This window comes from Triticum aestivum, chromosome 2D (genome assembly GCF_018294505.1).
Source record: "Triticum aestivum cultivar Chinese Spring chromosome 2D, IWGSC CS RefSeq v2.1, whole genome shotgun sequence".
In the NCBI taxonomy this organism is placed as follows: Eukaryota; Viridiplantae; Streptophyta; class Magnoliopsida; order Poales; family Poaceae; genus Triticum; species Triticum aestivum.
In genome coordinates this window covers 192,756,372-192,771,349 of record NC_057799.1, presented here as the reverse complement: position 1 = coordinate 192,771,349, position 14,978 = coordinate 192,756,372, and the positions used below count along the sequence as shown (strand labels likewise).

General features: G+C 45.9%; 1 protein-coding gene across 1 annotated transcript; it reads left to right on the top strand.

Annotated features, from left to right (window-relative positions):
- The first annotated feature begins 593 nt into the window (after positions 1-593).
- On the top strand, positions 594-1,874 carry LOC123052512 (uncharacterized). Its single transcript, XM_044475721.1, has 2 exons — positions 594-1,117; positions 1,386-1,874. The coding sequence occupies exons 1-2, from the start codon at positions 621-623 to the stop codon at positions 1,708-1,710; spliced, it is 822 nt and encodes a 273-aa protein (XP_044331656.1). The 5' UTR covers positions 594-620; the 3' UTR covers positions 1,711-1,874.
- Positions 1,875-14,978: the final 13,104 nt, after the last annotated feature.

Here is a 14,978-nt window from a genome sequence, read left to right as displayed (position 1 = left end):
GTATAATTACCACCCTCTGCTGGTCATATCACTCCATTTAAGAAGTTCCAGAGTGTTGGAGAATTCTCCTTCATCACACACTCTATTTTGAAAACCTGGTGCAGGCAGTGTCAGATGAAGTGTAAAACAACATACTTTGCTATATCAACTATAGCACGGAGCCCACTTAACCAATGTGATTATGGTGGAACCGAGACTCTGGGTCTTCAAGTTAGTCTTGACATCCATGGCCAAGCCAAAAATTAGATGCCATTAATGGCAATCTCAGCAAATTCTTTCTTGGATATGTTCAATATATCCTGCATGAAATCATCATGCATAATTATTTTACTCCCAGGTAAATTAATTATATTGTAAAAAGGCTTGTCATCGATCAACATATAGCAATTTACACATTGCCGGAACATATATGTTGATATACTAATGTGCTTTACAATACAGCAATATATGATAAATTACTGCAAATACATATTCATTCTAAAACTGCATAGCTGAAAGCTAAAACAGAATAGGAAAAAAAAAAGTCCTGGGCAGAATCTATACAACCCAAAGCAGTGGGCACTGCCCACATCTTCCTTTTTTCTCGTTTCTCTCCCCCTTTTTTCTTTCTCTGGACAGAGATGGGCCTTAGACCGTTCAACCATACGGCCGGCCCACAGTCCCGCACCGCCCCAGATTCGGATAAGGGAGAGGCAACGGGACCAACTGCCCCCAATCCCGATCCAAACGACGGCCGCCCTTGTGCTTCCACCGCCGACCATGCTGCCGGAAGCCGCGCATCCTCCGGAACAAGGTCGTCTGCCGGACCGTTATGTCGTGCGCCGTCGCAGCCGGCCACGCGTGGGAGGAGCGTTGAGCTGTCGCCATTACCGAAGCCGGTCGAGCGCCGGTGTCGCAATCGTTCTGAGGGGAGCCGCGTGAGCGGAGCGACCTCGCGGAGCCGAGGGCTGTGGCCCGAGAACGCCTCTGCATGCGCATCTGCTCCCTATGGCGTTGCCTCATGGAGTCGAATTCGAGGACCGGCTGAAGGCCACTGCGCTCCTCCGTCGCCGCTCTACGAGAAGATAGGCCGAGGGCTGTGCCTGACAGGTGCAACGGCCTCATCTTCCAGTGCAAGGTAAAATAAAGAACAATTGTACCTTCTTCCCTTTGCATCCTTGGGTTGTTTATTTGACTTCAATCCTTGGATCGATGGAGATCCGTCTCTGTTCTCTCTCATTTTGCCCTGATCTGTTTGGGCAGCAATCGATCCATCTCCATGTGTGCATGCTCTTATAAAGTGATTTGCATATGCAGAAAACAAAACCATTCATTAGATCTGTAATTTGATAGTAGGAAGGCGAAATCAAATGGATAATTTCCTGATCCAGTTTTCCTTTTTACAGATGCATGCATGCCAAAGCATCCTCGCCTTTGCCGTCAAAGGCCGGTGTACAGCCGCGTTCGATGCAATCTGTAGGGCTGCGTTCCCGATCTCGTTGCTCATCGCACTGGCGTGCAGACCCACCGCCGTGTACGGTCGTCCCTGCCGCCGCAGAGATGTCGCCATCCGCGCCGGGCGCCGGGGTTGACTGCTTGCGGTTTCCCGCTGCAGCGCGCCGCACCGAAGGGTGCCGTTGTAGCGTATCGCGTGCCACGCGCCAGGAGATGCCGCGGCTGTTCCTAAGGGCCCGACGTCGCGGGCAGCCACGCCGGAGGTCGCCGGGATAGGCCCGAGCGCCGCCCGTCTTGCCTGGCCGATGAAATTGCTCCGCCGGTGTGCGTGATCGAAGGAATCAAGCGTCGCCCAATTCGCTCTCGTGGTAGAGTCTATCATGTGCTGATAACGTGATGTGAAACAAGGAAGACAAATGAATCTCTATTCCTTTCATTGATGATCTCTGTACATTATATATCCCTGAAGGGACGCGAACGAATGGACATATCCAATCGGGAGGGAGCGAGGAGAGACACGACGGTTAGAAAAGGCTAACCGTCTGTCGGTTTACAAGGTGGAGATTATCCATAATTAACTATATCTAATTAATTCTTAACAGAACCCATAATCCTACACCTACGAAGGCCCCAGGCAAGTCTACGGAACCTTCTAATGTAATCTAAAACATACCCCCCCCCCCCCCCCCCCCCCCCCTCCCAATCCTTCACATTGGATTTTATGTAAACATGCGTAGTTAGTCTACGTAAGTCTAACATTGCCCCTGTTGAACAGTTTGCATATATCAAGTTCCATCCAGATTTTCGTACAGTGCCGAGTTTTTTTTTCAATGAATGTTGGGCATATTTCACTGACCTACCACGAATGTCTTAACTAGTGTCACAATGGTTTCGATTATGATTCATTACCAAATATATGTGGAACCGGGAGACTCGTTTCTTCCATAACCAGGGACAAAACTATTTTTTTTTCTCGAATATGCACGAGTGTGCATCTATACTACTATTAAACAAGCAAACATATTCATCGCTAAACGCACTCAGCCTAATCTACACATAACAACCTGACCAATTACAGCCTCGCGTTCAAAGTCATTTAATTTCATCTAACCGTTCAGATTACACTAACCATCAGCCAAGAGTGCGTTTATCAATTTTCCCTGGCGGACGATTACTCTGCCGAACCGATGTCCTCCCACACCCGCACAAGTAGGAAAAAAAGGTGGAATCATAAAAGGAAACAAACACGTCCTGGCTTCCTGATGAGGGGCGCGAGGGCCGCGGAAAACACGAAGACAACCAACCCTCATCCGGCGCATCTGAGAGCAGGTCGCCGCCCCGGCCGATCCACTTCTACCGTACGCGAGAGCAGGCCGCCGTCCTCGCCGCTCCTCCGACGGAGGCAATTGCAGGACGCCGCCCCTGCCGCTGCTCCTCTGCTTCCCCATGTAGGCCGCTGATCCTCTTCCCACGGACGCGAGCGCAGGCCGACGCCCCCGCCGATCCCTTTCTAACGAACTTAAGAGCAGGCCGCTACCCCCGCCGCTCCTCCTCCAACGGATGCGAGAGCAGGCCGCCGCCCCGCTGCTCCTCCTCTGCTACCCCAGGTACGTGGCCGCCGAACAGACAACACGGCCGCCACCCGCCGCTCCTCATCGTCTTCACCCACGAAGATGCTACTAATTAAGGTGGCTTAGCGCTCTGCGGGTCGATTGATTTGTAGGAATGGAATTCATAGGATTTTTAATGGTTTGTTAGCGCTCTATTTTGGAGAAAATTTCTGTCAATTTCTGATTCAAATTCTTGTGGTTCTGGCAGTGTCAACGGAATAGAGGAACGCAGCGGAAGGAGCATCAGGCACGCGGTTGCGGCGCCGACGAAGGTCGGAAAAGAGATGGGTGGGTTCTCGCAAGGTTTCTACGGCTCATGGTGTTCATCCAACTCCCTAGAACAACTAGAAGATGAGTTACCACGACTTCTACATCAAAGGTTGGATCTTTAGTAGTTTGTTGGTGGGTGTGCCTACTTATTAATTTGATTTGATAAGTCAACCTAAGGAACTGCAGATTGGGTGTGCATGAAGTTGTTAATATCATTTCGTTTGTGTGTACTTGTGTACTAATGATAGCTGCTGCGTTTGTCTGTGAGAGCTGCTGCGTTGTATAAGGCCGACGTGCACCAATGTAAACTTTAGGTGAAGCTTACAACACGGCGAGGGATAGCCTTGATTTCTGCATGAGTAATGCACCTGTAATGTTTCATGTTGTGTTCCTGGACTGCCAACATTACAGAATGATAAGCATTATGAATCAGATTTTTCTCCGCATGACAATTGGTATGGTTGTTGCTTGACAAATGATTTAAAGGCATAAACTGATTAGAGAACATGTCATGTGTTCTAATTTCTGAATCATATGGTTCACATCAATATTTTGAAGCTGAACTAGATTGATTTTTATGTTTTCCACTAACTGCACCTGCACCTGCACATGCTAAATTTGTAGAATGTTACCTTCCAATAAGAGGAATCAGATAAAAATAAGTATATGTAACAAAATTAATTTTCATAACATGTACGACTTCCAAATTTATATATTCGAGCTCATTGTCAGTTCAAATACCTCTGTTTCGATGTTTTTGGTGATTCCAGTTGAATTGAATGTTGAGAATTGCTTTGCAGCCTGATGTACAACACTAACATTTTTCGTAAAGAAGAACAAATTTAATCGGAGACGCTTCTATTTATTCTCTAATGATGTAACCATATAACTTGTATGCTTTCTCTTGTCAACAAGAAGGTACCTCTTTCAGCAACTACTTTCGGAGGTCTGCTACTGCCATTTCATGGTACACTTTGCTTTGGAAAATTATCAAAGGAAACCAATGCAGATTTCCCCCCTCATTAACTGATGCTAGAAATGCAGGAAATCTGTCACCATGATCTTAAACATGATGAGAGTCGAACATCCCAGTGAAAATTTGCAACTTTGGTTACTCAAAGGTGCTAATACTTGTGTTATGTATCATGGATTGCTAGAATTGATCTTTCCCTTTTGTGCTCTTCAATTGATATACCGTATTCAGCTATCTAACTCTTGCTTTCCATACACTTTTTTAGCAGAACATCATCATATATTTGACTGCTTAAAGAGACGACTTTGAATGGAAAATGAGTAAAGACACTGACTATTATCGCAGCCAATAGATTTATTTGTTGTGCTCTTCCGAACTGGAATACCCTCAATGCTAATAATTTATTAATTTTATTTAGATGACACCTAAACCCCTAAGTCATGTTTCTTGCAGTGTATTTTTTTACACTTCATTAAAATTAATTATATAGGTCTACAATAGTTGCTTCTTTAAATTAAAGTAGTCTGCTTATGAGAGATATAAAACAATCCAGTTCTCTGACCATGAATATTGTGGGAAATTTCAAAATATTTGATGGAAAATTCTACACACTTGAAAAGGAAAGTTGGGTACTTTCGAAAAGGAAGATTCTCTGGCATGCATTTTCTAAGTTGTAATGCTCTGCTTTCACTTGCACAATAACACTGCTCCTAGATGTACCTTGCCTTGACATGCACAATAACATTGCCTTGATGTACTATTCGGAAAGAATATGCAAAATAACATTTGCTCGGAGAATAATTTTAATTGCCTTCTTAACATCAATATTTTAGGGGCATGGTATGCCTCACTCCAGGAACAATGTACCATTGCGACTGCTTCTAATTGAGTTTTATATTTAATCATTTGCCCTCAGAGCGCATTAAACACCCATGTATCTTTCTTGAACTGATGGGTATCACCGGATTTGGACAAATACATTTATGATCTGGTAGTTTGACTATCGTTCTTTGGTAATTTACTTATTGTTACATGTATATACCAGTTGTAAAATGCACCTAATTGTAGCGTTGGCACTCTCCGCGCGTGTTTGGTCACGCTTGGATCAATATTGTGAGCATCCCAACATGCTGTGGCTCTGCATGTCAAGGGCGGTGCGTTGTTGGACAGGGTACAGGTTCTCTCGAGTGACGAAAGGACGAAGGAGAGTGTAAAAGTGTTGGTACAGGTGATGGCGCATCACTGATGTGGTTGAGTACAGTTTTTAGCCAGTTAAGAGGAGGAACAAGAACAGTTGGGTGCAGCTGAAGTATTAATGAAGAGGACCTATTCATTCATTATTTTCTTTATTTTGTGATTGTTCAACAAATTTTCTAGATTATCTTTTTATGGTACATGTTTTCCATTTTTTTCCTTTAACACAAGTTGCATTGCATTGTGAAATGAGTACACCTATTATTATTTATGTGATCAATGCAATTTTCGCAATAGTATGTATATGACCTAAACAATGGATGGAAAACAATTTTAGTGGACACAATATTTGAAGTTACGGCTAAACTGTACAACATCCAATATAGTTTACAGATTTGTCTGGCATTTATCATTTATATTAGTCGAGACGTGCATTGCACGTGCAGGCTTACTAGTATCATATATTAAAGAAGAAATGCAAAGAAAGCCTCCACCGCGATTACAAAGTACTTAGTACATATTACTTCTCACTAGCCTCCCACCTCTCCACCCTACTAAAGAAGGGAACAACGTTCCCTTTAATTAGCCCAGCTGAGCCCACACTTGGCCCTCTCGCCTCACTCTTCCTAGCAGAGACTCGATTGAAGGCCGCGCTTCGTCGAAAACAATGGCATTCCTATGCATCCACAACTCCCACCATGCTAGCATGACGATAGTACGTAGATCCTTCGTACTCATGCCATGCGGTCCTCGTTTGTCGACTGCCCATTCCGCAAGTGTGTCTTCTTGCGATGGGGTCCAATCCGGCTTGCCCAAAGCCTCGCAGATCTTCGCCCAAGTGGTCCTAGCAAAAACGCATGTGAGTAAAAGATGGTTGATTGTTTCCTCCTCCTGGTCACAGAATGGGCACGCGTCCTGGTGCGGCAACCCTCTCCGCGCAAGTCGATCCGACGTCCAGCACCTATCCCTTAGAGCTAGCCAAGTGAAGAATCTGAACCATGAGGGTGCACGTGACTTCCATGTCAGGTCCGCCGTTGCAATGACCTCTCTACCCCAAAAGCCAGCAGCATAAGCAGATTTCACCGAGAACTGCCCATTGGCCTCCCACGACCAAGCTATCTCATCATGCACATCCTCCATGGGCTCCCAAGCTGAAACCGTTTGCCATAGTGAGAGAAACTCATGTAGCACATCTGGACCTATGTCCGGGCCAACATCTAATGCCCAACTTCCATTCTCCACTGCCGGTCCAACTAGTCGGGAGGCTCTAAGGCGTGGTGGAACCAAGCTGTAGAGGAGCGGCGCAATTTCCTGTATTCTCCTTCCCTCGAGCCACCGGTCCTCCCAAAAAAGAGTCATGTGGCCAGAATTGGCAACACTCCTCATGGCCGCCTGACAAAGCATCTTCGACTCATCCGGGACTTTGATCTTGAACTCACTCCATGGCCTCATCACATCTGTCCTTGCTAGCGATGGCCATCTCGCTTGCATTGCTATATTCATCCAGCGTAGATTCGGCGTGTGCATACCGCATCCCAAGCAACCGCACAATTACCACCATTAGCTTCTGCACGTCTGCACCACAAGAATCCTCTGCAGATCTTATTCATTGCAGCAATGGTTTTCATCGGAAGGTCCAGCGCCATCATTGCGTGGATAGGCATGGCAAAACCAATTTTCTTCAAGAGCGTGAAAATGTTCTCCGTACGCGGGAGATATTGGGCCGGCCTATATGAATAACTAGGTGATGCCCCGCACGTTGCGGCAGGAAATTAGTGTGACGGATAGCTTAAAAGAGATGATGGGCACTCTAATTGACACCTACCGATAAGATAGGAAAAAGAAAATGAACAAATTATAACACCCCGAATATGGATGATAATTATACACAACTTGTCGTAATCTCCTTCTGCTGCTCCAAGTTTGCATTTTCAGCACACTAAATCGCAAACAGAATAGGATGCAAGAAACGTTTTGATACACCGACATCTACAAATAATTGAATATTTGAATATGAATATTCATCCTTGCAAGATTTTTTTGAGGGAATCCTTGCAAGAATATTTTAAGAATACATATTCTAAGGGCCCCCGACTCCCCAGCCTAGATGCTAATTTAGTGGGGCAAGCAATGTGATCTCGTGGAATGCCAAGATTGTAATTGCATGGAATTAGTTTCTGATAAGTTAAGAAAGAGTACCTAAGAGAGCATAAGAGATAACTCTTTGCTTAAATAACTTCTTATCAAACATTTGTTCTTTTCCCATTGATCTCTTACTGAAAAAACTATGAGAAACACCACAAATGAAAAATTATGACGTAGCATTTGAAGACACATATCACCTTTCGAGCCCGCCAAATCAAGTACACTGAATGGGACCATAGAATAGTGAGAAAACTAATTAAGCTGAGATAGTTGGCTGCGATTTCTCTACATGATGTTCTCATTCTAGTCGCTGATGCTCACACAGAATTGCAGATGCAACAGAGAGAGAGAGTTGGCATTCGATAGCACTATTTTAGCATTCTGCCATGTTCAATCACAATTTCCACACATCTATGAAACATTTGCATATACTATTAAGTTTCATCCAGATCTAGTACAAATTTCATAACTAGTGTCGCAATGGTTTCAATTATGATTCAGTACCAAATATATGCGGAACTGGGTTCCAAAACCTGAGTAAAAAACTGATTTTTCTTCACAAGAACTAGAAACTTTCTCCGTACGAGGGACATACTGAAGGAAATATGCCCTAGAGGCAATAATAAAGTTGTTATTTATATTTCCTTATATCATGATAAATATTTATTATTCATGCTAGAATTGTATTAAACCGGAAACTTAGTACATGTGTGAATACATAAACAAAACAGAGTGTCCCTAGTATGCCTCTACTTGACTAGCTCGTTAATCAAAGATGGTTATGTTTCCTGACCATAAACATGTGTTGTCATTTGATGAATGGGATCACATCATTAGAGAATGATGTGATGGACAAGACCCATCTGTTAGCTTAGCATAATGATCGTTTAGTTTTATTGCTATTGCTTTTATCATGACTTATACATGTTCCTCTGACTATGAGATTATGCAACTCCCGAATACCGGAGGAACACCTTGTGTGCTATCAAATTTCACAACGTAACTGGGTGATTATAAAGATGCTCTACAGGTGTCTCCGATGGTGTTTGTTGAGTTGACATAGATCGAGATTAGGATTTGTCACTCCGTGTATCAGAGAGATATCTCTGGGCCCTCTCGGTAATGCTCATCACTATAAGCCTTGCAATCAATGTGACTAATGAGTTAGTTGCGGGATTACGCATTACGGGACGAGTAAAGAGACTTGCCGGTAACGAGATTGAACTAGGTATGATGACACCGACGATCGAATCTCGGGCAAGTAGCATGCCGATGACAAAGGGAACAACATATGTTGTTATGCAGTTTGACCGATAAAGATCTTCGTAGAATATGTAGGAGCCAATATGGGCATCCAGGTTCCGCTATTGGTTATTGATCGGAGATGAGGTGTCTACATAGTTCTCGAACCCACAGGGTCCGCACGCTTAATGTTCGATGACGATTCGTATTATGAGTTTATGTGATTTGATGACCGAAGGTTGTTCGGAGTCCCGGATGAGATCATGGACGTGACGAGGAGTCTCGAAATGGTTGAGACATAAAGATTCATATATTGGAAGGTTACATTCGGACACCGGAATGGTTCGGGTCGTTTCGGAGTACTGGGGGTTACCGAAACCAACCCCCCCGGGAAGTTATTGGGCCTCATGGGCCTAGTGGTGGAAAAGAGGAGGCAGGCCAAGGAGTGGCGCACGCCCCCCTAGCCCAAACCGAATTGGACTAGGGCTAGGGGGGCCGGCCCCCCTTTTCCTTCTCTCCTCCTCCTCCTTCCCCCTTCTCCTTGTGGAAGTAGGAAAAGGGGGGGCATCCTACTTGGAGTAGGACTCCCCCCTTGGGCGCGCCACCCCTGGCCGGCCTCCTCCTCCCTCCCTCCTTTATATACGTGGGGAAGGGGGCACCCTAGAACACACAAGTTGATCTTTTAGCCGTGTGCGGTGCCCCCTCCATAGTTACACACCTCGATCATATCGTCGTAGTGCTTAGGCGAAGCCCTGCGTCGGTGAACTTCATCATCACCGCCACCACGCCATCGTGCTGACAAAACTTTCTCTCGGCCTCAACTGGATCAAGAGTACGAGGGACAACATCGAGCTGAACGTGTGCTGAACACGGAGGTGCCGTACGTTCGGTGCTAGGATCGGTCGGATCGTGAAGACGTACGACTACATCAACCGCGTTGATAAACGCTTACGCTTTCGGTCTATGAGGGTACATGGACACACTCCCCCCGCTCGTTGCTATGCTTCTCCTAGATAGATCTTGCGTGATCGTAGGAAAATTTTGAAATAGTACGTTCCCCAACACATATTGGGCTAACCAATGTAAGCATTAAAGGGCTATTTCATCCACAAGCCATCGGATAGGAGCTCCCCACACCCGTCTGGAAGGACATCGCCAACTGGATCTAAACGAGGCGAAGGAGCCCCACTAAAAAGAAGACATTGCACCAACATGGGCAACAAAAGGGCTCGGCCTTCTCCGGTCGCCAATGTCCGCTTAGCCTTCTTTCGTCTCTTAAGCAAGGAAACGTTTTAGCATACGGTTGTGCGGCCTTTGGCCAACCGAATTTGCATCACCCCATCCTTCTCCCATCACTGACATTGGCAACAAAGTGCATGCCATGAGCTCATCCTCTTTCTCCTTCCCAAAAGTGGTCGGGAGTAGATGATACGTCTCCAACATATCTATAATTTTTGATTGTTCCATGCTATTATATTATTTGTTTTGGATGTTTATGGGCTTTATTATGCACTTTTATATTATTTTTGGGACTAACCTATTGACCCAGAGCCCAGTGCCAGTTCCTGTTTTCCCCTTGTTTCAGTGTTTCGAAGAAAAGGAATATCAAACGGAGTCGAAACGGAATGAAACCTTCTGGAGAAGTTATTTTTGGAAGGAAAAAACCCGGGAGACTTGGAGTGCACGTCAGGAAAGCAACGAGGGAGGCACGAGGCAGGGGGGCGCGCCCACCCCCCTGGGCGCGCCCTCCACCCTCGTGGGCCCCTCGTGGCTCCCCTGACGTATTTCTTCCACCTATATATATCCATATACCCTAAAACGATCGGGGAACAGAATAGATTGGGAGTTCCGCCGCCGCAAGCCTCTGTAGCCACCAAAAACCAATCGAGACCCTGTTCCGGCACCCTGCCGGAGGGGGGATCCCTCACTGGTGGCCATCTTCATCATCCCGGCGCTCTCCATGACGAGGAGGGAGTAGTTCACCCTCGGGGCTGAGGGTATGTACCATTAGCTATGTGTTTGATCTCTCTCTCTCTCTCTCTCTCTCTCTCTCTCTCTCTCTCTCGTGTTCTTGATTTGGCACGATCTTGATGTATCGCGAGCTTTGCTATTATAGTTGGATCTTATGTTGCTTCCCCCCTCTACTCTCTTGTAATGGATTGAGTTTTCCCCTTGAAGTAATCTTATCGGATTGAGTCTTTAATGATTTGAGAACACTTGATGTATGTCTTGCCGTGCGTATCTGTGGTGTCAATGGGATATCACGTGATTCACTTGATGTATGTTTTGGTGATCAACTTGCGGGTTCCGCCCATGAACCTATGCATAGGGGTTGGCACACGTTTTCGTCTTGATTCTCCGGTAGAAACTTTGGGGCACTCTTTGAGGTTCTATGTGTTGGTTGAATAGATGAATATGAGATTGTGTGATGCATATCGTATAATCATACCCACGGATACTTGAGGTGACATTGGAGTATCTAGGTGACATTAGGGTTTTGGTTGATTTGTGTCTTAAGGTGTTATTCTAGTACGAACTCTAGGGCTGTTTGTGACACTTATAGGAATAGCCCAACGGATTGATTGGAAAGAATAACTTTGAGGTGATTTCGTACCCAACCATAATCTCTTCGTTTGTTCTCCACTATCAGTGACTTTGGAGTGACTCTTTGTTCCATGTTGATGGATAGTTATATGATCCAATTATGTTATTTTTGTTGAGAGAACTTGCACTAGTGAAAGTATGAACCCTAGGCCTTGTTTACTAGCATTGCAATACCGTTTACGCTCACTTTTACCACTTGCTACCTTGCTGTTTTTATATTTTCAGATTACAAAAACATATATCTACCATCCATATTGCACTTGTATCACCATCTCTTCGCCGAACTAGTGTACCTATACAATTTACCATTGTATTGGGTGTGTTGGGGACACAAGAGACTCTTTGTTATTTGGTTGCAGGGTTGTTTGAGAGAGACCATCTTCATCCTACGCCTCCCACGGATTGATAAACCTTAGGTCATCCACTTGAGGGAAATTTGCTACTGTCCTACAAACCTCTGCACTTGGAGGCCCAACTGTTGGGGGATCGTAACAGAAATTTAAAATTTTCTATGCATCATCAAGATCAATCTATGGAGTCATCTAGAAACGAGAGAGAGAGGAGTGCATCTACATACCCTTGTAGATCGCGAGCGGAAGCGTTCAAGAGAACGGGGTTGATGGAGTCGTAGTCGTCGTGATCCAAATCATCGATGATCCTAGCGCCGAACGGATGGCACCCCCGCGTTCAACACACATACGGAGCGGAGACGTCTCCTCCTTCTTGATCCAGCAAGGGGAAGGAGAAGTTGATGGAGATCCAGCAGCACGACGGCGTGGTGGTGGAAGGAGCGGGATTCCAGCAGGGCTTCGCCAAGCGCTACTAGAGGAGGAAGAGGTGTCACGAGAGGGAGAGGGAGGCGCCAGGGCATAGGGTGCGGCTGCCCTCCCTCCCCTTGGAGATCCCATCTAGAGGGGGGGGGGCGGCGGCCCCTCGGGGGGCAACGACCCCCTTAGGGTTTCCAACCAGGGGGGCGCATGCCCCCTCGGGGGCAACGGCCCCCTAGGGTTTCCAACCCTAGGCACCTTGGGCCCTTGGGTGGGGCGCACCAGCCCACCAGGGGCGGGTTCCCACGCCACTTCAGCCCATGGGGCCCTCCGGGATAGGTGGCCCTACCCGGTGGACCCCCGGGACCCTTCCGGTGGTCCCGGTACAATACCGGTGACCCCCGAAACTCTCCCGGTGGCCGAAACTGGACTTCCTATATATAAATCTTTACCTCCTGACCATTCCGGAACTCCTCGTGATGTACGGGATCTCATCCGGGACTCCGAACAACTTTCGGTTAACCGCATACTAATATCTTTACAACTCTTGCGTCACCGAACCTTAAGTGTGTACACCCTACGGGTTCGGGAGACACGTAGACATGACCGAGACAACTCTCCGGTCAATAACCAACAGCCGGATCTGGATACCCATGTTGGCTCCCACATGCTCCACGATAATCTCATCGGATGAACCACGATGTCGAGGATTCAATCAATCCCGTATACAATTCCCTTTGTCTATCGGTACGATACTTGCCCGAGATTCGATCGTCGGTATACCGATACCTTGTTCAATCTCGCTACGGCAAGTCTCTTTACTCGTTCCCCTAACACATCATCCTGTGAACAACTCCTTGATCACATTGAGCTCATTATGATGATGTCCTACCGAGTGGGCCCAGAGATACCTCTCCGTCATACGGAGTGACAAATCCCAGTCTCGATCCGTGCCAACCCAACAGACACTTTCGGAGATACCTGTAGTGCACCTTTATAGCCACCCAGTTACGTTGTGACGTTTGGTACACCCAAAGCATTCCTACGGTATCCGGGAGTTGCACAATCTCATGGTCTAAGGAAATGATACTTGACATTAGAAAAGCTTTAGCAAACGAACTACACGATCTAGTGCTATGCTTAGGATTGGGTCTTGTCCATCACATCATTCTCCTAATGATGTGATCCCGTTATCAATGACATCCAATGTCCATGGTCAGGAAACCGTAACCATCTATTGATCAACGAGCTAGTCAACTAGAGGCTCACTAGGGACATGTTATGGTCTATGTGTTCACACATGTATTACGATTTCCGGATAACACAATTATAGCATGAACAATAGACAATTATCATGAACAAGGAAATATAATAATAACCATTTTATTATTGCCTCTAGGGCATATTTCCAACAGTCTCCCACTTGCACTAGAGTCAATAATCTAGTTACATTGTGATGAATCATACACCCATAGAGTTCTGGTGTTGATCATGTTTCGCCCGTGGAAGAGGTTTAGTCAACGGATTTGCGACATTCAAATCCGTATGCACTTTACAAATATCTATGTCTCCATTTTGAACATTTTCACGAATGGAGTTGAAGCGACGCTTGATGTGCCTGGTCTTCTTGTGAAACCTGGGCTCCTTGGCAAGGGCAATAGCTCCAGTGTTGTCACAGAAGAGAGTCATCGGCCCCGATGCATTGGGAATAACTCCTAGGTCGGCAATGAACTCCTTCATCCAGATTGCTTCATGTGCTGCCTCCGAGGCTGCCATTTACTCCGCTTCACATGTAGATCCCGCCACGACGCTTTGCTTGCAACTGCACCAGCTGACTGCCCCACCATTCAAAATATACACGTATCCGGTTTGTGACTTAGAGTCATCCAGATCTGTGTCGAAGCTAGCATCGACATAACCCTTTACGACGAGCTCTTCGTCACCTCCATAAACAATAAACATATCCTTAGTCCTTTTCAGGTACTTCAGGATGTTCTTGACCGCTGTCCAGTGTTCCATGCTGGGATTACTTTGGTACCTTACTACCAAACTTACGGCAAGGTTTACATCAGGTCTGGTACATAGCATGGCATACATAATAGACCCTATGGCCGAGGCATAGGGGACGACACTCATCTTTTCTCTATCTTCCGCCGTGGTCGGGCATTGAGCCGTGCTCAATTTCACACCTTGCAATACAGGCAAGAACCCCTTCTTGGACTGATCCATATTGAACTTCTTCAATATCTTGTCAAGGTATGTGCTTTGTGAAAGACCTATGAGGCGTCTCGATCTATCTCTATAGATCTTTATGCCTAATATGTAAGCAACTTCTCCAAGGTCCTTCATTGAAAAACACTTATTCAAGTAGGCCTTTATGCTTTCCAAGAATTCTATATCATTTCCCATCAACAGTATGTCATCCACATATAATATGAGAAATGTTACAGAGCTCCCACTCACTTTCTTGTAAACACAGGCTTCTCCATAAGTCTGTGTAAACCCAAACGCTTTGATCATCTCATCAAAGCGAATGTTCCAACTCTAAGATGCCTGCACCAGCCCATAGATTGAGCGCTGGAGCTTGCATACCTTGTCAGCATTCTTAGGATCGACAAAACCTTCCGGCTACATCATATACAATTCTTCCTTAAGGAATGCCGTTTTGACGTCCATTTGCCATATTTCATAATCATAGAATGCGGCAATTGCTAACATGATTCGGACGGACTTCAGCTT

Bases quoted from the DNA above. Each gene is read 5' to 3' on its own strand.
- LOC123052512 (XM_044475721.1), top strand. From the start codon at position 621: ATGGGCCTTAGACCGTTCAACCATACGGCCGGCCCACAGTCCCGCACC. The intron at 1,118-1,385 runs GTAAAATAAAGA...TCCTTTTTACAG, and splicing joins GCCTCATCTTCCAGTGCAAG to ATGCATGCATGCCAAAGCAT.